Below are 24,472 nucleotides of genomic sequence, written 5' to 3'. Positions count from 1 at the left end.
TATTAACAGCTGTGAATTTGGGCATCTTCTGCCTCTTGAGGGTGAAATCTTCATAATTTTGTTGTGCCTGTAGCGCACATGAATTATGCAGACTTTCCAGCTATAACAACGAGGCTATAATTCCAGCTACTGGTGAGGTATTCTGAATTGCTGTTCCTCTAATAATGTGCCAGCAAATATCAGAACTATTGCAATCTTGAAGGTTCCAAATTTTGTGCATGTATGTGTAGCTTTAAAGTGAAATAATAGTGTAAATTATTTCAAATTGTCCTTAACAAGAAGCTTGCAATATAAATATAGCCAATATTTAAAATCGGGGAAATACTGAAGTGGATCTTTGCCAGTTTATTGAAGGGAACATTTTCCTCATCCTAGCAATGTGTAAGGCTTAATTTTGTTAATTAAAAAAGACTTAGGAACAAGTATGTACTTACAGCAGGTTTTTTTTAATGAAATTAATTGTACTGTAATATCAGCCCTCAGTTGTTCTGATTCTGCTCTTTCCTCCAGAAAATCCAATATGAGTATAAAACATAGACTTAATTTTTCTACATGGATAGTACATATGGTTTTAATTTAGCAAAAATTTACAAGCTACATTAAGCGCTATGAAGAATTAATTGTGGGTTAGTATGCTTTTCACAGGCCTCAGTGGTTCATGTCCCTCCCTGTTCATGCTTGTTCATTTTCCAGTTGACCTTGGATGAACTCTGCTACTGCCTTCAGCATGTCTGCTTCATTTAATCAAATGTGTTGACATGAACAATATTCCTTTTTTTACCCCAGATAAATAAATAACGTTACTTGGCACCACGTGAATCAAAGTGACATTCCAGTCATGATGGCAGTACAAAGGAATCCGGTTTTTTACCGTGTACTTTTTCTTTAAACTGTCTGATATGTTGATTTTAAAATAAGTATGCAAATAAGTATGACGTGGTTGTTTGTTTGTTTGGCTTTTTTTTTTAAAGCGACGGTGGCCGCCATGTATTACAGCTACTACATGCTACCTGATGGAACCTATTGCTTTGCACCTCCACCTCCAGGAATAGATGTTGCCACCTACTACAGTGCACTGCCTGCAGGGGTGACTGTATCAAGCACTACAGGGGTGGCAACTATACCTCCACCTCCTGGTACTACACCTCCCCCTCCCCCAGACGCAGCTGAAGCTGATAGTGGATTGACTTCTAGCACAACCTCCGCAAGGTATGCTATTTATATTTCACAGGAAATATACATGCCTTTTATAATATTTTTAAGCCGTCAAGGCTTTATGTAGTGAAATGTCTGGTACCATTGACAGTATGCGCAGCAGTTTTTCAAATTGTCGCTGGCCATCAGGTTGACCATGGATGAGTTATAATTTCCTGGTTCGTTATTGCCACACGCAACATCCATTTAAAATATTAAATGTTTCTGTGTGAAATGGATCCCTGTGTGAGGACATGTTTAATGCACCTGTGTTACATTAAAAACAATTCATGTGCGATTGCCTGTGTTCACTGTAGATGTTTCTAACAACTGTTTTCTTTGAAGCAGCTAGTATTGCTTACAGCACTACTCTGTTTACCAATGTAAAATAACTTTTGCAGTACTAGTATATGTGCAGTTAAATTTGCAGAGATTCCTCAGTACTTTACTGTACTTCTATGAGACTGATGTGAACCAAGTAGTCGACTACATGCGTTTTGGGGTTTTTTTTGTAATTGGGAACACTCACCTTTTGCTTGAATGGAAATGTATTCATCTCAAGAACATATACAGGGGTTCAAGGAGTGAACTTGCATATTAACTTGTTGCTTAAGCAAAACTATGGAAATGTTGTCTGTATGCTGATTGTCTTGTAACGTATCTCTGATGTTTTCAGCACAATTGCTCCAGTGGTTGCCATTATTCCCCCACCCCCTGATATTCAACCAGTTATTGACAAGTTAGCTGAATATGTTGCTAGGAATGGAATAAAATTTGAAACCAGTGTTCGTGCGAAGAACGATCTGAGGTAAGAACAAGTGTTTTCTTACCTTCTCATTTTGTATCCTTAAAAAATCAACTAAACTACTCTTATTGGTGGTGCCTGCCTTTTGAAGAAGATGCTTTTGAGAAGTGCATTTTGTAATTTTTTATAATAAAATTCAAGGAACCACTTAAAGATAATGCTGAAACATTTACTGCCTAAAACTCAAAATCTTCAAGACCTGCTTCTGAATGCATATATCCCATGGGAATTTAGGCATAAGCTATTATATTTCAGAACATCAAATAGTATTCCTGTGCCTGAGGTAGTGAGATGGTAAATGATTGTTGGCATTTGCTGTGTTCATGTATATTTTTCACAAATTACTTTTCCCCTTCTCTCTAACAGATTTGAGTTCCTGCAGCCTTGGCACCAGTACAATGCCTACTATGAATTTAAGAAACAGTTTTTCCTTCAAAAAGAGAGCAGTGAGAGCTCTCAGGTAAGTCTGTATGATTGGGGAAAGGGAAGATTACAATAAGACTTTTCATGTGCAAAATAGATTTCTGTAAACAGGGTTTGAGAGTAAAAAGAGCTGGATGCATTTTATTTCATATAACATTAACACAGACAGTGTGATGTGATCTCATATTTAGCTCCTTACTCTAGTATATAGAAAAGCAATTGGTATTTGTGATTGAAGTGAAAAAAATAGAATATCCTGAATCTTTAGATTCACCTGCATGGGGGGAGTCAAACAAACTAGGTGGCTGCCATATGGAGATCTGAAACCTTGCTGGAATTCAGGTGTCCTGTGAGACTTAGAAGCACTGTACTTGTGTCTCCTTGCTGCATGCCTTACCCTGTTCTCCTCAAGATAGCTCTTAACGTCTTCTGACCCTCTGAGAGACATTTTAACTGAAAGCGGTTTGGCAGTACTTTCTGCTCTGAATTATGACAACGTGCCTCGCTCTGTTCTGCTGCATGTCAACTTGTGTGGAAAACCACACGCGTGCAGTACAGTTCAAGATGGAGAACTGAGTTACATTTGGCGCATAACTGTCATACCTTTTCAAAGTAACTTAGTGGGTCAAGAGAGAGAAGCATCCTAGATGGATATAATCTCTTACCTCTGCAACAGCAACTGTCAGCCCTATGCAGTCACTAGGGAACACATTTTGCTGTTAGCTTGGGAGCAAATTCTACCAAATATTCCAAAACCATTTTCTGTTTTTGGAAACCAGATGTACCACTTCTGTAGTATTGGGAACACCAGTAATTCTACATTGCTGGGTCCTAGACATGGCGAATATACCATCCAGTTTCAGACTTTACTCCAGCCTACCCTTCCTTCCCCCGCTCCTCTTCCATCAGAATAGACTAAGTTCTCATGGAAGAAGGGAGGTAGGTTAGGGGAAGAGTACCCTGTTGCAGACTTATTTGACTAGTACGCAGAGAGACCACAGGCAAAATCTGACTGCAGTTAAATGTTTAGTAATAGACACCTCCACTGGTGAGCTGGATAGTTGTACAGACTAAGGGAGTTATAGGTGTAATTTATGAATGTACATATTTAATTTTATAATTAATATGTGCAGAATGAATTAGGAATAGCAAAAAGCTCTTTCCTTCAAATTTGCCTGCTTTTGCAGGTTGTATTAGTCTGAGCCACAATAACAATGCATTAAAATTGATTAAAGCTGTATAAATTTACTTTATAAATTAAGCAAAAAAAAAAAAAAAGTATTTAAGTGTGGTTGTTACTACCAGTGCTGCTGGCAGTAGCATCATTATTATCAGCAACTAATCAGACTACTCTTTTGAAATTGCTGGCAGATTTCCAGCTCTTTGGATACTAATCTTTTCCAGTAGTTTCTGTTAAAAAGACAGAGTATCCAGCAGTATGCAATGAGGATTAGATGTGTAACCAGTGTGATATGCTAGGTTATCATCCATGCAAAATTTTGTGTGAATAAACTTGGGAATGCATCTAAAGTATATAAGTTTTGAAAAGGAACAAAAGGAATAAAATTTCACGATTAAGACATGCAAACATAGTTTATGCTACTAAATAATTCTCTCTGAATGCAGTGGAGAAATTTTACTTTGTGGTAACTGTACTTGCTGGAATAAAAAAGAATTTGATGCACTATAATAGGCATTTGAAAAAACATTCAGTTGCAGTTTGCCTAACTGGGGAAATACACATGTCCATTGTCTTCTAAAAAAATAAAAATAAGTGTTTGTTTTTCTTCCTTAGCAAATATGATTTATTATCTAGTGAAAACTTGAATTATCACAAGTGTTTCACTTCTTGAAAGAGTAGGTGGTTTTGAAATGTGTGTTTTGTATCCTTCTGTTATATTATGATGTACATTTTACAAGAGAAGAATGCTTCATTATAATGTCATGAATCATGTTTGTAGACTGTTATTTTAACAACAGACTTTGGTTGCAAATGTTCTTGACCAAATTAGAGAAGCAGCAACCAATGAAAGTTAGTAATTTGCTATTTTGAAAGTGATATTCAGAGGATACAGGCATGGTAAAGCCTTTGGCTGCTATTCTAGCAAGTTAAATAACATGAAACAGACAACAGTTGAGATGATCTATCATTTTCTTGGTGTCATTCCCCCACCCCCCCTTCCCTCCACACCTACTGGTATCATTGGAGAGGCTTATGAAACAAGGATAAAAAAAGTTGATTTGGTTTCTCACTGTTTTCGTAGTTAGACAACAGGAGAATGTTAAACTCTTAGAACTTAAACAAGATGTGAGCAAAAGTAAATTATTTTGTAATAAAATTGACATTTATGTTTTTCAGAAGTATAGCCTCTGAAGAAAAGAGCCTGCATATTTTGTGTGGGTGTTGAGTCTTAGATAACAGATACACTTAAAGTACTTTAACAAGAGGGCTAGCTGGGAACTTTCTGATCCAACTCTTCATGTTGGAAAATGCCACTTCTTACAATTTTGTGTCCTATGCCTAAAGAAGGGTGCTTGTAATTAAAGCTTGCAATTAAATAATTTTTCTTTTTGGAAAAATCTAGTTGGTCTAATAAAAGATATCACTTCTACCACAAGTTCTGATTCCAGTTTATTGAAATTAAACTTTTCATCGAACTGGTATTACACGCTGTATATAGTACTGCATTTGTTTCTTCAGTTCTCTCACTCTTGTAGGATTAATGTTGGAATGAAAGTTTTATTCCAAGGTTTTCTTTTTACAAAGTAAAATAACAAATACATTCTAATTTAACTTGGTAACTTCCATTAGTTTCTATGTCTGACTTCATAAAGTTGTAGAGTAGGAGCAAGCAAGGTTGTGGCTAGTATGGGATGCAGAAGTCCTCCCATGTCAGGCTTTTAGCCACTCTCCTCTTCAATTCATCAGCTTGGCATGTAATAATTGTTGGTCTCAGCATGATGGATGTATGCCTTTGGTCATCATGAGTATACTGGAAATCAGAAGAGCTTTTAGCCTCTAAGATGTTAACCAAAGTATTTGCCAGTGAGGTAAGTAATGGCAGCTTTGAAAAAAAGCAAAAGCAGTAAAAACGATCTAAGAAAGAATACAGGCCTCATATACTTGTTTCAATCCAGCAACCAGTCATCTTTCCAGATGTGGTCAGAATTAGAGATAAAGAGAGCAGATAGTGAAAAACCAGAAGGCCTCCCATCAAGTGTCAGGTGTACTTAATCTCGAGTCCTGCAAATGTTCTCACATCTGCTTAACTTTTTACATGTATGAACTTATGCCACCTGTGATAAAACAGTGATGGCAAACTGAGTCTTTGAGTTGCCATCTAAGGTGCACACATTTAAACTTCTACTGAAAGGGAAACATTTGTAGTTAGATGAAAGAAGGTTTTCAGACATTCCTGTTTGCTAAAAGGAGGCAGACCTTCAAAATCCCCCTCCCCACCCACAAGGCCCTGTTAGCATTAACATTCAAAATGACCTTTACACTCAGGTCTCCAAAAGGCCACAGATATCTGGGTTCCACTGAGACATGGTCATAACCACCTCGCTTTTGTCACAAATTCTGTCCAACCCATTAATTCTGTTCTACTCTATTCTTGTATTTTGCAAGAACCACATTCTCAGCAAATAATCTCAAGCCTTCTTTCTGTCTGACTTTCTTCACTCTTACATCACCTGAAGCTGATACCTACTCTAGCACATGGAACTGCTTACCATAAGCCAACTTCTATTTTAATGTCATTAACTCTAGCAGATACAGGGGCAAGTGAATTTGCAGATCTTTTATTGTTGAAATGTAAACATAAATTCAGAAGACTTCTTTTTCTTCTTCAGTTGTTTTACCTTTAAAAGAATGCCATATGTTCTTGTCATAAAGATGTGAAAACACTTCTATTTTTTGGCACTGTCAAATGCTCAATATTTCTAAGAGTTGAAGATGTTAAACACTTATTTAAATGAAACATGAGGGTTTGTTTGTTTTTTAATTTTGTTTTAGAAACTAAACTTGTTGTGTTTTACTTTAAAAGAAAAACCTTCAAATCTCATAGTTTAATGACTGTAGGTAAATTTAGTTTGCATGGATGGAAATAAATGGAGTGTGGTAGGAATCAACCTCCCCAAAACCTCTGTTATATTATTGTATGAAGTGGGAAATCTCTAATTTGCTTACACGTAATAGATCTGGGTGGAATACATTTGACTATTTTCACATAGTCAAAATGCATGGCTTAATTTTTTTTTTTGTGTAGACATGTTTCAATTAAGTTGTTGCCTTAAAGCTTGTATATATTCATTTTTTTATTTTCAGAAAATAACTGATGTCATTAATATTCCTAATCTTTTTTTTTTTTAAAGGGAGTGGCTCCATCAGAAGATGTTCCAGCAGATTCTGCTGGTGATGCACCAAGTGAATCTCAGCTTCCAGAGGATCACACCTCTGAAGATTCATCTGAGCTTGCTACTGGAGCTTCAGCAATTAAAAAAGACATACCTGCCACTAAACTCATCAGTGATGGCAAATTGGTGAAAGGTAGGTTGGTATTGCTATTGAAAGCTGAAATGTTCTTGGTAGGCATGTACTTGAAACAAATCTACAATTAGCAAGGAAAAGACTTAGAATATATTAAAATAAAATGTATATGCAGTCAGAAACATCAAAAAGTACCGAACTGAATAATTTAATTCATGTCTTACTCTGGCATGTCAGATTTGAGGTGGAAACCAAAGAGGGTAGAATGTCAACATTTTAATTTCAGAATTGCTTGCCATTGAAAACCAATGTGTAAAATGAAGTGACTTTTTTCATAACTTTACCTATTAGCGAGTGCACACAAGTTTAACTTTTTAGATATTGCCAAATTGCAAATATGGAATAAACTTGCAAATAAATTAAATCTTTGTTGCCATATCTATGGGCATCTTTTGTTTTTTAAACAAATGCTAGACTTTAATTCTTGTCCTTCTCTCTCCTTGATTTATTTTTGTGATCTGGTAGTTAAGGAAGCAGAAAATCTCAGATTTGTCATGCACGTGTTGTGGTGGGGTTTTTGGGGGCGGGGGTTTGTTTGCTTGTTTGTTTTGTTTTTTTTCTTTCTTCTCTCTTCAATTTTTTAACTGATTATAGCCCTTTTTTGTCCAGGGATTACAGTCTTATAAGGTCCATTCTAGCTATGTCTGATGAGTACTTTTAGAAAGTGCTGTGGTCTTGTTGAAATACTGAAGTATGATAAGACCCAGTATTCCACTACTGCTATATTTCCATTTATTAAAAGGCAGAGCCTTGCTGAAGGAAAGAGGATCTGCTTTAATTTTAGATGAAGTTATAGCAATTTGAAGACAGTAGTGAAATATACTTGAGGCCATATTAGAGTTCAGCTGTACTGAGTTTGAAGGTAATTTATTTCCATTAAAAAGGCTACATGGATAGATTGTAAGGTGGATAGAAAACTGACTGGATCATTGGGCTCAGAGGGTAGTAATCAATGGCTCTGTCTAGTTGGTAGCTGGTATCAAGTAGAGTGCCCTAGGCATCGGTCTTGAGGCCAGTTTTGTTCAATATCTTCATTATCCGCCTAGAAGATGGCATAGAGTGCACCCTCAGCAAGTTTGCACATGACACCAAACTGGGGGGAGTAGTAGATATGCTGGAGGGTAGGACTAGTATTCAGAGAGACTTGGGCAGATTGGAGGATTGGACAAAAAGAAATCTAATGAGATTCAATAAGTACAAATGCAAAGTCCTGCGCTTAGGATGGGACAATCCCATGCACTGGTACAGGCTGAGGACCGACTGGCTAAACAGCATCTCTGCACAACAGGAACTAGGAATTACAGTGGACAACAAACTGAATCTGAGTCAACAGTGTGCTCTTTTTGCAAAGAAGGTGACTGGCATACTAGCCTGCATTAGTAGGAGCATTGCCAGCAGGTCAAGGGAAGAGTTTCTTCCCCTCTATTTGGCACTGGTGAGGCCACATTTGGAGTACTGTGTCCAGTTTGGGGCCCTCCAGTACAGAAAGGATGTGGACAAGTTGGAGAGAGTCCAGCAGAGGGCATGAAAAATGGTTCGGGGTCTGGGGGACATGGCTTATGAGGAAAGACTGAGGGAACTGAGCTTATTTAGTCTAGAGAAGAGAGGACTGAGGTGGGATTTAATAGCAGCCTTCAGCTACCTGAAGGGGGTTCAAAAGAGGATGCAGCTGGACACTTCTCAGTGGTGGCAGATGACAGAACAAGGAGCAATGGTCTCAAGTTGCAGCAAGGGAAGTTTAGGTTAGATATTAGGAAGAATTTTCTCGCTAGGAGGGTAGTAAAACACTGGAGCATAGGTCTAAGCAATGCAAATTAAAGCAAACTAGTGTCTAGTTGACACAAGTCCTAGATCGTTTGATGCATGAACTGTTTCAGATGTTTTGGTTAGTTACAGTCTTGTCTAGATCAAGCTTCCAAGGAACCCAGTTTCTGCTATACCTTCATTTTTGTTCTGTCTTCAGCATCTGCATCTCTTCTTCCAGAGTCAGATCTCAAATTGACGTTCTCAGATGCTAAACCGTTAAAGTCTCTGATAGTCTACAGGAAATAGTGTTTAATGTCCTGAACCCACCTATAACTAATTTGCTCTTCGGTGCCTTGACACGGATTTTTTTAAAACTCTCTCTGGAGAAATAAAGCACCTTTCAGTTCTGTGCTGCTTCTGCTTTTCCTCCTTTGGGTGCTGGTTTGGTGTCTGTACAGTAGCAGTCAGATTGCCCGATCATGTCAGACTTGAGTCTTTCCTTGCTTTGCTTTCCAAATTGTGATTTGATCCAGGAAGGTAAGAGTGGTTCTTGAGGAAATGAAAGATGAGACAGTAATGAAGAATGAGGTCTACTCCCAGGCATGTTAAATAATTTGTATCCAAAATGATGGCATGTAACTGAAGTTAAGTCCACCTTATTCACATTACTTACTTTTTATTTCTTACTGGCAAATGAGGTAAAAAATCTACTCTTTTTTTTTGGCAGCCTGAATTAGCTGTAGGGTAGGCTTGGAATCAGTAATGATTTTTTTTCTCTCCAATCCTTTCTCAGACCAAAAATTAAATGTCAAGGTTTAGTCGGTAATATGAAAAGGTTGGAGATAACCATTGTTCTAATGTGTCTAATTTACAGTTCTAGGAACCATATCTGTTTCTAAGCCTGTTTCCTGTACACTTTGGTGTATATGTTTTAAAACTTGCAGTTCAGGTTTTGAAATGAGCAATTTGTTAAGGTATGCATATAAAAGACAGTTTTGAAAGGAAAAAGGTGGCAATAGCTTGCCTTCTAGAGCACCTGGATGATAGTTGGCTGCTGCTGCTTGAGACGGGTGATTAGAACTGCCACTGCTCCCTCCGCTCGGAAATCGTATTTTTGTAGACAGAAACAATTATAAGATACGGACGTCTCTGTTCTTCCAGAAGCTATGCATTTCAGAACTTTTCACAGCTGGAAACTTTGTGGATGAATGATTAGTGCAGGTAGACATGCAGTTATCTGCCAGCCATGCTTATTGTTATTTTAGAAAAGCCTGTTAATAAAAGTGGAGTTGACTTAAATGAAACATACCTTTTTTATCTGTGCCTTGTGTTCAGATATCCTTTTCTTTGACACGCAAAGTTTTCTTTGAAAGTTTAGAGCTGACCAGCAAGGCTCTCGCTAGTGGAAGGCAAGTTAAGAAATCTTGTATGTGGGGGAAAGTACATAGCCTTGCATTTAATTCTGCTATACTGAATGTAATTAATTCCACCAAGTAATTCATGTTCATATGGATTAAAAAAGATAAGTTTCACATATGAGCCAGACAAATCCTCCTACTGAGCAAACTATCAGATTTAGGGGGAAGAAGTTTCTCCAAACTCTTGTCAGGAGACAGCCTCTATAAAAGGATAGAAAGCATATGGGGGAAAGAAGGAATTTCCATGAGAGAGATATTCACTGTGGAGAGGAAACTGTGAACGGCACTTAATGTGCATTCTTAAAAGCAAACGGGAGTTTGGGATTTAAAAACAAAATCATGGAAACAAAGCAGGAACAAGCACGTAAATATACGTTTAATTACAGAATTAATGGCTGTCGCCTATACCATATCTTCTCGTGTACAATACGCACCTTTTCCACAACAGTTTTGGTCTCCAAAATTGGCATATGTCTTAAGTGAGGACACTTTCTTCTATGCTGGAAAAGAAGCTAGCTTGGAAACATTGTGCATGGCACTTAACTACCAAGATGACTGAGCAAGCTGAAGGGGTAGAGTCTCGTGTTAATCCTCTCAACGCCATAGCTATTTACAGACGTGTAGGGCTGGAAGGGATCTCGTTAGATCATCGGGTGCGTGTCCGGCCCCCCCCCCCCCACTCCGGGCAGGAAAGACTGCTGAGGTCAGATAACCCCAGCTCAGTGTGTGGCCAGTCTTCTTTTGAAGATCTCCGGGGTAGGTGCCTGCACCACCCCCGCTAGGAGTCTGGTCATGCAAACCTTGAAAGAAGTTTTTCCTTGTATCCAGTCTGAAAGCTTCTTCTAGGAGTTTGACTGTTGCTCCTGGTTTTCCCCCGGGGCACTTTGGTGAATAGTTGTTCGCCTAGCCCCTGATGCTCTCCCCTGATATATTTGGAAGCTGCCACCAAATCCCCCAACGTCTTCTCTTTTCTAAGCTGAACAGTCCCATACCTGTCACCCTTTCCTCGTATGGCTTGCTCTTCAGGCCTCTAATCATACGAGTGGCTCTTCTCTGGGCTCTCTCAAGCTTCTCCACATCCTTGAAGTGTGGTGCCCAGAAGTGGATGCAGTGCTTCAGCCTCACCAATGCCAAGTAGAGCAGGATAATAACTTCCTTAGTTTTGCTTGAGATGCATCGGTTGGGCACTATGGCTGAAGCAGCAAGTGAGCTCCTGGTAGCATCTTAATGAGGCTCGTGATGTGGAAACACACTTTATTTACAGGAACTTATATGAAGAAGTACTGAAAGAAAAGAGCGGACAGTCTTGCTACCGCCCTTGCAAGGGTCTCGGGTCCTAACCTTGTGGATCTGGAGTAAGCGCTCCTAGAAATATTGTGTCCAGGAAGAGTGACATTCCTGGTGTGACACCAGGAGGATCTTGCTGCCTACTGCCTTACCCAGACTGTTTTGGGATGCCATACTTCCTGCACACTCTGTGTTCCTAACTGTTTTTTACATTCTGCCTTTCAAGCATAAGTTACATGTTTTGTATGGGGGTATGTTGTATGCAGAAGAAATATGGTAGCTAAGCTGTGTAATTGTTTCCATTTGTGTTCTGCTGCTCATAACTTTATGACATTTTCATGCTTGAGCTAGAATGCTCCAATTCTGGTCTGTGCTCAAATGAAAGCATTTTGTAAGCTTGAGCGAGGGGGGTTGGGGGGGTGAAACATTCCAGCTAGTATTGAATTAGTGAAGGAGAGGGAGGAAAACACAGGAATAAACTAGAAGTAAAAAGCAGAAACTTTAAACATGGAAGAGAGCCCTTGTGAAAGAAGAGGTGTCTTTGAGCCATCATTTAAAATGCATTTTGATTCGATCAGGTTAATGACTTGCTGCACAATGAGCTAGCAGAGGCTGTGTGCATGCCTAACGTAGCAACCTGGTGAAAAGAGTGCGGAGGATTGGAAATGACTAACATTAAGTGCTGTATAAGGACATTTTTGTTCTGCTGCACCTTTGTAGCTCCCACTCTTGCAGGCTGCGGGAGTGGGGAGTGTTGTTTCTTTGGCTTTTTAAGGTGTATTCCAGTCTCATCTGGAAGCTGCTTTTTTGGTATTTATCTCTTCCTGAATTACGCCTGTTGGACATTTCTTACAAAAACGTTGAATGCTGAAGTAATACAGCTAAGCATTTGAATTAAAAATGTTACAAAATGGGTTTTGTTAAGAACCTTAAGTCATAACTTTTACTGCTTGAAAATTATATACAAATTGACCTTTCTGTGACTTGAATTTTTTAGTCCTTCAGAGGAAGATGAGTTCTGTCTAAGGCAGTGGCTTTCAACCAGTGGTCCGCAGACCCCTGAGGGGGTCTGCAAACTGTCTAAGGGGTCCATGAAAGATGACTATGATCAATCAAAAGTATGTGAATACCTACACTTACAATTCAGCGTGATCCACACCTCCATTCGAGATTTCCAAAGGGGTCTGCACCTCCATTTGACATTTTTTAGGGCTCTGCAAATGAGAAAAGGTTGAAAACCACTGATCTAAGGCCTTGCCAAAAGCCCCACAAGATAAACTACCACACAGTGCATCCTCCCCTGAAGACTTAGTTCAAATCACAGAAAGGTCAAAATGCATTTTTGAAGTCAGGGGCTTCTTTAAAATCCGATGTTGATGCTGTCTGAATCTGACAAGTGGGTGTCAGAGTCATTTAAATAAGTACCAGTACCAGCACATTGATTAATTCTGGAGTGAAATTCTTGCATATGACAGGGAGCATTTTAAACTTCTATCATTTTATTTTGTAAAAAAAGTATTTATTTTTTATCTAATGCATTTTATTTATTAGATAAGTAGAAACCCCACATATGCTGTGATAGCAGACCTGAGCACCTGAAAATTTCTTGTTATTTTTAGTTTGCTTTTTTCCTCTATTTAGTTTGGAAATTGCAGGAGTTAAAAACCTGTTTTTATGTTGCTCCACTGGGTAACTGTGTGCTTATCAAAATCTGCACCAGGTCAGAAAAGGTAGCCTAGCAGTTGGCAGATAAATGCTAAATCACTGACTCTTGCCATTGAACTTTAAGGTAGATTAATTAGCAGTGGTAAAATGTAGCTTATGTCTTCTACAAACTATTTTATTGACATTGAAACCTAGTGGCTACTTGCTTGCTTCATTTTTTAAGATGTCAAACAGTCTGAAGCAAAAGGAGGACTAATGTATTTTTTACGCCTCACAGCTAAGGTGATGCAGTTGAAATGCACAGTGTAAAAGTACAACTCTAGATGTTTCTACCATTCTAGGTAGCACATTACATGAGTACCGGGGGGAAGTTTCAGCTCTAGCACACAACATGTAAATGAGTTTAGACTTTGGTTCAGTAAAACAGAAGTTTATAAAAGGAGAAAACATCAAAATCTCTAAGTCTTGAGTACTCAAACTTCAGAGGAACATTTGAATGTTGTTATTATTTTGTATAGACTATTAAACCTTTGGTTCTTCTTAACACTATGATGAATACTGAAAACTGAATGGATCTCTGAGAAGGCGTAAAGCAACTGTTAAAGTAGTAGTTAGGATATATTTGAAAAGACTAAAAGACTAAGCTGGAAATTCTTGTGATGAAAAACAAATTTCCACTGAAAGAAAAATTATGTAAGGAAATAAGCGTTCAGTTTCAGTCATTTCTCTTCCCACAAAGTAGTATGCACTATTAAGAGTGCATTATGTTTGCAAGGAGTATTGTACGGATGAGCCATTCATGTGGTTCATTTTTTCAGCATTTAATCTGGGAGAATAATGGATGAAGCAGAAAAACTTGGGCACCTTTTTTGCAGTTGTCTTAATGGTGCATAAAAGTGTTACTCTTTTATTCCACAGCATCATTTGCTCCAATAAGCTTTGCAATCAAGGCCAAAGAAAATGACCTCCTTCCCTTGGAGAAGAACCGTGTGAAATTAGATGACGACAGTGATGAGGAGGAGGAAGGGGGCAAGGAAGGCCAAGAGAATGCGAATACTGTTTCAAGCAATAACCCAACACTTGCCACTCCTTGCCCTGCTGTTGAAGAGAAGAAACCTCAACTTACCCCAGAAGAGCTGGAAGCAAAACAAGGTATACTTAACCTCCTTGAAACGTGTTGCCTAAAGTACTCTGAATCCTTGAGAGCGCAAAACTGTTATGAAAAAAAAGAGATCTCTGTTTGGCTGGTTTTGTATCTTAACTATACCTTTTTATTAAAAGTCCTGAATCTCAGTTTTCTTCAATTCCCTGCCAATTCGCTCACATAAACGGAGTTCCCACAGGTTGCTATTGGCAACTTGGGTTAAAATCAATCAAGCCAGTAGCCCTACCAGCAACAACCCAGTATGCTGCAGCTGAATTCCTTAATGTGCCATTGTCCTTTTATTTTGTCTGATTAGAACCCCTGAGTAAAATGTGCAACTTGTAGTTTTCTGGCTCTGTTAATGGGCAAAAAACAGATGAGTCTCTTACTAGAATTTCTCTACAGAACAAATGTGCTTCAAGCTGTCTTCCAGTCGCACAGCATCCCCGTATCTCTTGCGGGCAGGATGTAATGGCAGTGCACTGTTAACAGTAACGTTTTTGTGAAAAGGCTGTTGCTTTTTCCACGTATTGCTCTATTTAGAGATTGAGAGTGTGGGATGGTGAGGATTTGAATCAAGTGATCATTTAAAGGGATTGCACACCTTGACGTACATTTCACAGTGGAGATTAACTTCATGAGTGTGAAGATGTCAGTAGCATTTGCTAGTGAAAAAGTTGATGAACTTCAGTCTCCATTTGTGCCACAAATGAGTCCCGCATCCTCTCCTAGCGCCACTCCAATCTGCTTCCCCTGTCTGATCTGCTGCTCTGCTTTCTGCTCAGTCCCCTATCTACCCATGCTGCCTATCCCCTCCCCCATCTGCCACCAGCCACAGACAGAGGCTGCCCATGCCCCGCTGCAGATTTGGCTGTCTCTGATGTAGTTTATGTCCAAATCTTTGCTTTAATGTTGCTTTTCCATTCATGTGCAATATTCATGGTCATCATTTTTTATCTTGTAAATGAATATTGCTGCCTACAAATATTTTTCAAGTATGACTGAATAGCATATCCTTTTGGATTAATCAGATACAAGGACTCTACTGCAGTGATGCATAACTGTCCCAAATACTACATGGTTGATATAGTAACCAGTAAATATGAACGTGGAACACATTTTTTTAAAAAATGATGTAAATGTTTTGTGTATCACAGAAGAACCATACAACCTTCAAAAGAAAATACTCATTCTCTGTGCACACGCAGTACAGAAAACTGGAAACAAAATGACTCAACAAGGTGCTGTTAATGACACAAGCAAATGAAACCACTTCAGTGTCTTTCTTTAATCATGTAGTTAACTTTAGATAATGCTTATAGCAACAGATGAACGTTTTGGGTAAGCTGGAGAGAACCTGCATTTATACACAGAATAGAAAGAAGTCTAGGGAAATGATGGGTGAAGGGTTGAGAAGGGTTTTTCTTTTTCTTTTTTTATGGATGTTGAACACTTAGACTAGGACAGGTGTTCTTTATTCTGCAGCTTCCATTATAAAAATATAACGGAAACAGTATTTCAGAACGATCTACCTTGAACCAGGACACACGCTGTAAGAGATGCCCTAGAATTTGATTGCAGTTAGCTCAGTGTCTATAGCTTCTGGTACAAGCCTGTTGCATTTAAATAAATAGTCCTGTCACGAGTTGTGGTTCAGGATGTTTAAAATATATTTAATATTCTAATTTCCTGTTGTACATATAGCATTTGATTCTGTTTAATCATCCTATTTCAGTGCATCTTGCATCTTTTGAAAGTATGTGGTGATCTAAAGTAGTCTAATCTCTCTTTATTTGGAGTGCTTTTTATTTTAATTGAAAACCAGCCATCAATTTTAATATACATATATTGAAACATAGTTCCTTTTCATGGATTTGAAGGCTTTTTTCCACATATAGGATTGAATTTTGCTCATTGGCTTGCTTCTTCCCACAAAGTGTAATTAGGTTTTAATCTGAGGAAAAGGTCTCAGAAGTGGTGTATTTTAGGACTTCAAAATGGATTTACAACCTAGGAAAATGTTTTTAAAAATCTGTTACCGTATATCGATTAAGCAACTTAGTTTCTGCAGTAAATATTGAGCATTTTTAATTTTGTAATCTCATAATTAACAAATGCAGTTTTAATTACTACTTCAATTCTGGATTGTCACTTACCCTTGAATATATAAAGGCAAGTTGAGTTATCTTCATTAGTGTTATCTTCTTTAAATGTAATCCATACTTGTTTTGAGGTATAGATAGAAGCTTTTACGCTCGAGCCTTGCAAATGTGAAGCTAATTTCAAAAGTCACTTGCTAGTACTGTATGGACATGTGTATATGGCAGGGCTTTCTCCAAAGTCCTTAAGTAACAATATGACCATATTTTCATGGGGTTTTTTCCTACTTTAAATTTAGCAGAAAGCAATGCAGAAATTATTTTTAACTTGCTGTATTGCATTGATAGTATTTGATTCCTCTCTCCTTTCTATACACAGCCCACATAAGTGCTAAACTTTTTCCAAAAAATGAGGTCTTAAATTTGACTTTGGTTGAGTAAGCTAGATTTATAGGACCCAGCAGTGTTTTACAAAGTTATGCATTTCTTTGGGAAAAGTTCTGAGGAATTTATATCAGGTCAAGTCAATGCATAACCATTAAAAGTTATCTCTGCTTAAATTTGTATACATTTGAGGTTGTGCTAAGGGAGAGTTCCTACTTGGATAATAAAACGTGAAGCTGGGCTGTCATAACTGAGCTATCCAGATGTCATTTCTTAGGCAAAGATAGGAACTTCAGACCCACCCAGTTCATTTACTGGAGACGCACATAAAAATAGACACCTTTTCATCTGAAAATATTAGCAGCAAACAGTTAAGACCTTGGTCTGACATTTACTTTCAGATACGTGTTTGTGAAAGTCAGTGCATTGGGCACTTGCAGGTGGAATTTGTCCCCCTGTTAAGAAAAGTCATTTATACCCTTTTTGTGGTTTATGCTCAATCCTTTTGAGGGAGAGATTGATGCCTCGCATCATGAATTCAAAGTGTTGAACCCTGGGTTAGTGACAGCACTCAGTTGCACGCATTCACTTCGATGAAGCTGCTGTTAGGTGTGCAGTGCCATCGACATGGACTCAGAACTGCTTTGTGGTTTGCCAGTGTGGAACGTGATATTGCTGTATTGCCTTTATCTTCATAGCTGTCCCTGTGAAAAACAGCTTGTTTGTTTACTTACCAGTCCACGTATCGGGTAAATCGCTACACCGCTGCATCAGTGCACTGTAGAAAAGGCCACACAGTCTAAGTCGGAAAGGAGCAATTTGCTGCTTTTTTGTTTATTTATTTATTTGCAGCACAAGAGGTGTGGGGGGCACATTCCCTTTGCTAGACTACAGTGTAAGCAGTTTCTAGTTTAATCCTTCCACTAGAGCAGAGGTCTGCTTTCATTATTCTATGCAAAAAAGGAAATACGTCTCACTAATACCTTATCTCTAACCTGAAATACACTCATAAAAAAAATTCAGAAAGCCTTTAGATAATCCTCACCAAGCTTATTTGAATTTGGGCAATTTGTGTGCATGGTCCAAAGTTTAAGCAAAAGCCTGTTGTGACAATGATTTGAAAACATTACTGCAACTTTGGAAATAATGGAAGGCTCCAGCATTTATTTTTTTTTGAAACCCAGCAAATCTTAAAGCAAGCTAATCATGAATAAGAATTAAGATTTAGAATTAAGGTAGAAAAAGTTAAGAATTTTTGTGGTGATGCCCGTTAAGTCGGTATTATTTGTGATATTGTCACTATAAATACAGACTTAAACGCTGATGATTTTCTGATATTAGTGAAGATTTTCACTGGATTTGCATCCAACCCAACTTTAATGTGCGTATTTGTTTGTTTGTTTTCATGTGAGAGTTCATTTATGTACTTCCAGCCTCTATATAAAAAAATGCGGAGGTAAGGAGCATAAAATCAAATTAATTGCCCATAAAGAGTGGTGCACTTACTTGCCAATCATGCACACCTTTTCCCAAAAATTAGTCCATCAAAATTGGATTGTTTATATTAAGCAGGGAAGCTGCTTTTCCGCACCAGAATGGAGCAGTGGAATCATGGATGGCAGCTGCGATGGTTGCTGTGCCAAAAGCTGCTGCCAATTTGGCAGCGGCTGTGAGGAAACTTGAACTTCAGCTTTTGCTGATGCTGCACAGGTGTCCTCTGCCTCTGTCGTTGGAACTCAACCATGACAAAAAATCAGTTTTTCCTCATTCTGCCTTCCCCAAGTAATTCAAGTGTCTGAACTGGGGGCATGCGGTATGCGAGAAAATACAAATAATTGTTTAGTGCAATTTCCTGAAATAATTGATGATTTCCACAGTAAGTTTAAAAAACAAAACAGAGCAAAAATAGGGTATTACTGATGTGTTATCTCTAGTCTGAAATACACTATGGTTTTACATAATGCTCTAGTGAAGTAAAAAATTACAGTTCTGACTCCACCGAATTTATAACATAAATGAGAAACACAAGAAGTGGAACTTGAAGAGAAGGGGGAGAAGAAGGAATAATGGTTACGTTTAATAATAGGTTAGAGGGCTGAGGTCAACTTAAATAACATTTGAAGTTATAATATATGATTTATTACCTTGGTCTTGACCTGTACATGTTCTCTTACTGTGTCAGTGAGATGCAAAGATTAGACTCACAAGTGGGTTTGGGGGGTGGAAAAAACGTTTTTCAGTAGAATCACTTATCTGAGAAATCTCTTGAGGTGAGTATATTTGAAGTGTCAGGTTCCTGAATCTAGTAGTTAAAGGATGAATTATCTTTTAGTGGCTGCAGGTGTGTAAAAGTTCTTCTTTTCCAGTCTTTTTAATAAAATTAAAGTACAATTTGCTAATCTTACTAAACTAATTAGTTTAAGGGGTTACTCTCTTGAAAGGAGGAGCAGTCTCAATTTAAAGAAATATGATCATCCTTCATGCATATCCCCAGCTACTATTATTAGTTTCTTGAGATTAAGAATTTTACAAGAAAAATCACTAAGTAATTTGTAATGAAATTTTATTTGAAGCAGTTGATTATATTTTCAAACCTTGTGTTGGTTAAATACCAGATCAGAAAGTAGATTTTCAATGAGATTTTTTAAACCTGAATGTGAATTACTGTTTTAAGATATCTAAATAGTGTCTTGCAGATGATAGAAAGTAATGTGTTGGGTTTTTTTAACCCAGTGGATTTAATTTGGTCAAAGTTCAAAATGTGTGATTTTTATATTTTGAGACAGAAATGGCTGATAAAGCAATATTCATATAAAATCTGTACTATGAAATGGAGAAATTTAGCAGTCCAATCTCATACAGTCCAGTGGCAATAGAAATTGCATTACACGTCTCCTTAGTTCAGTGATATGTGGTTTATGAATAATTATCCAGAATGCATTTTTATTGAAGCAGATTTTTTTTTTCCACCAAAAGTTAATGGTTTGACCAGGGTGCTATAGTCATTATTCATAATGGAAGCATAACTGCTTTCCTTTTTTTTTTTTAATCAAAACCCCAGTCCTCTAGAAGCATTTGGCTTTTCTGCAGGTGGTAAGTAAGAGTTCTTACGCAGTTGCTCAGTAATCTTTAGCAGGTCTCAGCAACTGTGTCAATTCTGTAGTCAAATGTATAACTTAATTTCAGTTAAGAAACTTTTCGGCTCCCCTCCGCAACTGAAGTTAAATGCCTGTTGCATCTGACATCTCTTACTTGGTCTCTGGCCAGCAGAGGATTTTTATGGGAAACTAATATGCGTTTGGGAAAAGGCATTTAGGACAACTAAATTGGAGCTGGGGTTGTTCGGGTAGGGGAAGAAGGAGGAGGGAAAGCTTTTCTAATTTGAAACATCCCATTTCAATCTCATTGAAAAGGTTTTTATCTGGAAACAAAGTAATTTACCAGCCATCAGGTAGAACAAGCACTGATTTTAAAAACTGTCCTAAAAGAATGGAGTAACATTTAGCGCTAGTAGCTAAGGTTGCTGAAGGGCTCCGTCAAGTCTTGGCCAATATTGAATTTATCTTGAATGGTGCTTGGATGATTTGTAGTTTATTGTTATTATTATGATGATGATGATGATTAAGCCAAGTATCTCTGGTTGAAAAGATTAGGTTCTTTTGACTCTGCCAGTGTTTATAATGGCGTTGGTTTAATTGAAAAAACTTTCAAGATTTGTTCCTGAAGTTAAAAATGTCAAGGTCAGCTGCTTCTCTTTGGAGTGCTTGTCTATAACCACATTCCCACTGGCTGAACAAATATACCACAAGTATTTGAACTTTTGTAGCATTGAACTTTTGTAGCTTTGTTTTGGCAAGACCTATGCAGAACATGTATACCCTGTCTCTTCTAATGCTGCACACCAACAACATAAAGGGTGTGGTACATGCTTTCAGCTCCTTAGTTCCCCTCAGCTAGGTAGAACTAGATTTGACCCTACATGGAGCTTCTACAGTCCCTTTTTGATTGTGTTCAACATGCAGCATTTCAAAAACATCTACCTTTCTGATGCTTTTATTTTTATCCCGTGTTTTGGGTAAATTTTTTAGTTGTTTTACCTTTGCTTAATCTCCCTAACCTCAACCAGGCCTCTTTGTGTCCCGTTTCTCCTCCATTGTCTATCTATAAGACTTTACCAAGATTTAAGCAGCATTGTCTTTGTGAAAGAGTTGTATCTATTAGCCATCTTGGATAGCCAGCTAGAAGTGAAGTACAGGAACCTATTTTTCTGCTCAGTTAAGGTGCATCTGGCTGCCATCTCAGCCTGCCACCTTCTGGCTGGAAAGTTGACAATTGGCCTTCCATCTGTCAGCCCTGAAATTGGTCCACTGAGAGACCAGATCGTAGCATTTGCAGCATCCATGCCAATGTATTTGCTGCTCCACCCATCTCTGTTGCTAGCTTCCTTGCTAACCATCAGTTTGGTGAGAAAGATAGGTGAGATCCAAGTCATTGTTGTGAATCTCACCCTAATGTTTTCCATCTAGACAACTTCTCTTGAAGACTTAGCTCAAATTTTTACCTAAAGTTACCTTTGACTTCTGCCATGGCCAACAGATCTGCCTGTTGTCTTTCATTTTTCTCCCTTAAAGCCTTGCTCCTTTAGAACGAAAGAATTCATCCGCTTATCAGAAGACAGCCTAGTCTGTACTGGGGAAGGACTATGCCTTTTTGAAAATCTTTGTGCAATTTAGAAAGTAATGCATGAGAATAACAAAACAAGGATACTGGACTTCAGAAAGGCAGAACTTCAGCCAATTTGGAAAGAAAGTATGTAGGTGCAGAAGGAAGAACAAACTAAAAAAAGGAAGATATGGTGGTATCTAATGGACATAATATTGGAGGTTCAATGTCAAGCTGTTTCAGTGTAAAAGCACTGCAGGAGGCCAGTGTTGCTGAAAAAGTAGCATTTTAGTGTTCTGAAAAAGAGATGTGTATAAACCAATGGCTTTCAACCTTTTTTCATTTGCAGACCCCTGAAGATTTTTGAATGGCGGTGCAGACCCCTTTTGAATTGCATGTATGGGTATTCACATACTTTTGATTGATCATGGTCATCTTTCACAAACCCCTTAAATATAGTTTGCAGATCCCCTAGGGGTTCATGGACCACGGGTTGAAAACCACTAGTGTAGACCACAAAGAGAAGGACATGTCACTAAGGAAGCATACAAAGGAATAATATGAACATATAAGAACAGATTCAGGAAAGCAGAGATGGAAAATGAGTTAAGAGTTGGCAAGGGACCTGAAGGACATCAAGAAGGGATTCTGGGAAAGGCAGGCATTTTAACTGGAATATCACTCACTAGCAAAGGTGAGCTATTAAAGGAAGATGCAAAGAAGGCAGAGCTGTTTGATGCCTACTTAGTTTTCACGTATACCCAGGTGACCGTCAAGATTAATAGAAACAGGAAGAGGGAAGGAAGGGATGCAGATCATAAAAGTTCTCAGATGCCTCCTTTATTTAAGTCAGCTAGACCTGAGGAACCAGCTAAAAGAATTTCAGAGCTGTTGGCAATACTATTTGCCCACTTCTGGATGACAGGCAAGGTCCCAGAGGACAGGAGGAAAATCACTGCTTATGTACCATTCTATGAATTAGTAACTAATATTTTTCCATCTACCCTCTTCAATGTTAAGTGTATATAAAGTATTTCCCATGTCAGGTGTACATCTTGACCCCATTTGCTTTTCCTGTATTAGCTGAAATTGCCAGAATGCAACATCTATTGAATTATACATTCAAAGATGTATAGTATGTATTATACTTTGAATTCACTCATTGGTGAAGTAAAAGCTGTGAGCATGTGCATGTGTGCAAATTCAGAGCACACTGTTCCATTTGAAATTTCTAAATTAATGTTCCAGAGCATTCATTTAACCTGAAAAAAAATATCAATATCAAAATAAAATATGCATACACATCCCATTTAGGTTGATGGTGAAGAGAGAGGGGTGCAGGTTGAATTAATATTTAGGAACTTTAATTTTGAAATTTCAAACGGAAAACAGTATTTGCATACATTAATTTCTAGCATTCTGTGTGCTAATGAGATTTTGTTTAAGGAATGTTTGTTTACAGCCTTACCTCGGGTATTTTTGGTCAAGCAGTTTTGCATAATGACTTTGTTTAGATGTTTAAATATTAGAAATTAGCTTTTTTATGTATGTTCATTGGTATTGGAAACTTAACAGAATACTCCACAGAGTTGAAATAATTTAGCTTGTCTTGAGGCCTAAATTTGACAAATATCTTATGTAGACAAGTGATTATTGTATAAATACTTACGCTAGATGAAAATGTTGTTATTTATTTTTGTAGTTTAGGAATGTAAACTTGATTAGAAACAACACATTCAAGAGGAAAATTATGGTACATTTATAGTTACTGAGAGGAATTTGTATACTGTTAGAAGTGGAATTCAAAACTCACATTATTAGTACAGCTAATTTACAAGCATGTATATCTGGCTAATATTTAAAGGTAGTCATTCTTGTAATGCTGCAGACAAACTATTCTCCAGGATCAAGTTCTAAAGTAGAGAGTAACCAGGATTGTGGCTGTGGTGTTAGGGATACTGCAGGACTGGAAATGAAGTAGCAAAAATGGAATTGAATTCTTGGGAAAGAATAAATCCAATCCAAGACATCGTTCTCAGGAACAATGTAATCCTGTAGGTCTGAGCAGGAATTGGGGGAAGGAGGAAAGGCGAGCATGGCTTCTCTCCCTGGGATACCTCTGTTAAAATTGGGGAAGTGATTACATCTGCATTCATCCATTTAACATAAATGAACAAGAAACCTCTTGCCAGTCTGTAGGCTATCACTACCTAGAGTTCTGTAATTATGTACCCGTAAATCCTTTTGCAAACCAAAAGTTTAACGCAAATACTCTTGTAAACTTGATGCATTTTGTGTATGTGCTTCCCAGCAAAGCAAAAACTAGAGGACAGACTGGCAGCTGCGGCGAGGGAGAAGCTTGCCCAGGCCTCCAAGGAATCGAAAGAAAAGCAGCTTCAGGCAGAACGCAAAAGGAAGGCGGCGCTGTTCTTGCAGACCCTGAAGAACCCCCTGGCAGAAGCAGAAGCGGAGAAAATTGAGGAGAATTCCTATAGTGTAGAGGTGAGTAAAGAGTAATTCCTTTATACCAGAGTGATTAATATTGCAGGAAAAAACTTGTCTCGCTATGTTAATTTTAATGGAGTTCACATACAAGACATAAGCTGTTCCACGGTATCAGAAATTTTAGTGTAGAATTCTTGTTACTCTTTTTATGGAAATAGGGTGCTGATGTTAATTTTTTAGCTTGGGTGTCACTTTATCACTTTTGTGTAGGAGAGGCACCTCCAGGTTTCAGGGTTGCTCACATATTGCTTGCCTGTGGTTTCATAAATTCATAGATGCTAGGCTCAGAAGGGACCTCAAAGGATCATGGAGTCTGACCCCCTGCCAGTGGCAGGAAAAAGTGCTGGGGTCAGGTGACCCCAGCCAGGTGCTTGTCCAGTCTCCTCTTGAAGACCCCCAAGGTAGGGGAGAGCAGCACCTCCCTTGGAAGCCTGTTCCAGATTCTGGCAACTCTAACCATGCAGAAGTTCTTTCCGATGTCCAACCTAACTCTGCTCTCTATCAGCTGGTGGCTGTTGTTTCTGGTTATTCCAAGGGGTGCTCTGGGAAACAGAATGTCTCCTATTCCCTGCTGCCCCCCTCCCCCCCGGT

At 38.3% G+C, this 24,472-nt stretch overlaps 1 protein-coding gene across 1 annotated transcript in view; it reads left to right on the top strand.

Annotated features, from left to right (window-relative positions):
* The window catches only part of SFSWAP (splicing factor SWAP), a 98,221-nt gene that overhangs the window by 36,269 nt on the left and 37,480 nt on the right, over positions 1 to 24,472 (top strand). The window contains 6 exon segments of the mRNA XM_025195655.1: positions 972 to 1,209; positions 1,871 to 2,002; positions 2,366 to 2,459; positions 6,797 to 6,971; positions 14,006 to 14,239; positions 23,688 to 23,878. Of these exon segments, the coding sequence (XP_025051440.1) occupies positions 972 to 1,209; positions 1,871 to 2,002; positions 2,366 to 2,459; positions 6,797 to 6,971; positions 14,006 to 14,239; positions 23,688 to 23,878 (1,064 nt within the window).

This window comes from Alligator sinensis, unplaced genomic scaffold (assembly GCF_000455745.1).
Source record: "Alligator sinensis unplaced genomic scaffold, ASM45574v1 scaffold628_1, whole genome shotgun sequence".
Taxonomy (NCBI): domain Eukaryota; kingdom Metazoa; phylum Chordata; order Crocodylia; family Alligatoridae; genus Alligator; species Alligator sinensis.
Note: the sequence above shows the minus strand (reverse complement) of the source record. Positions and strands in the feature narration are given on the sequence as shown.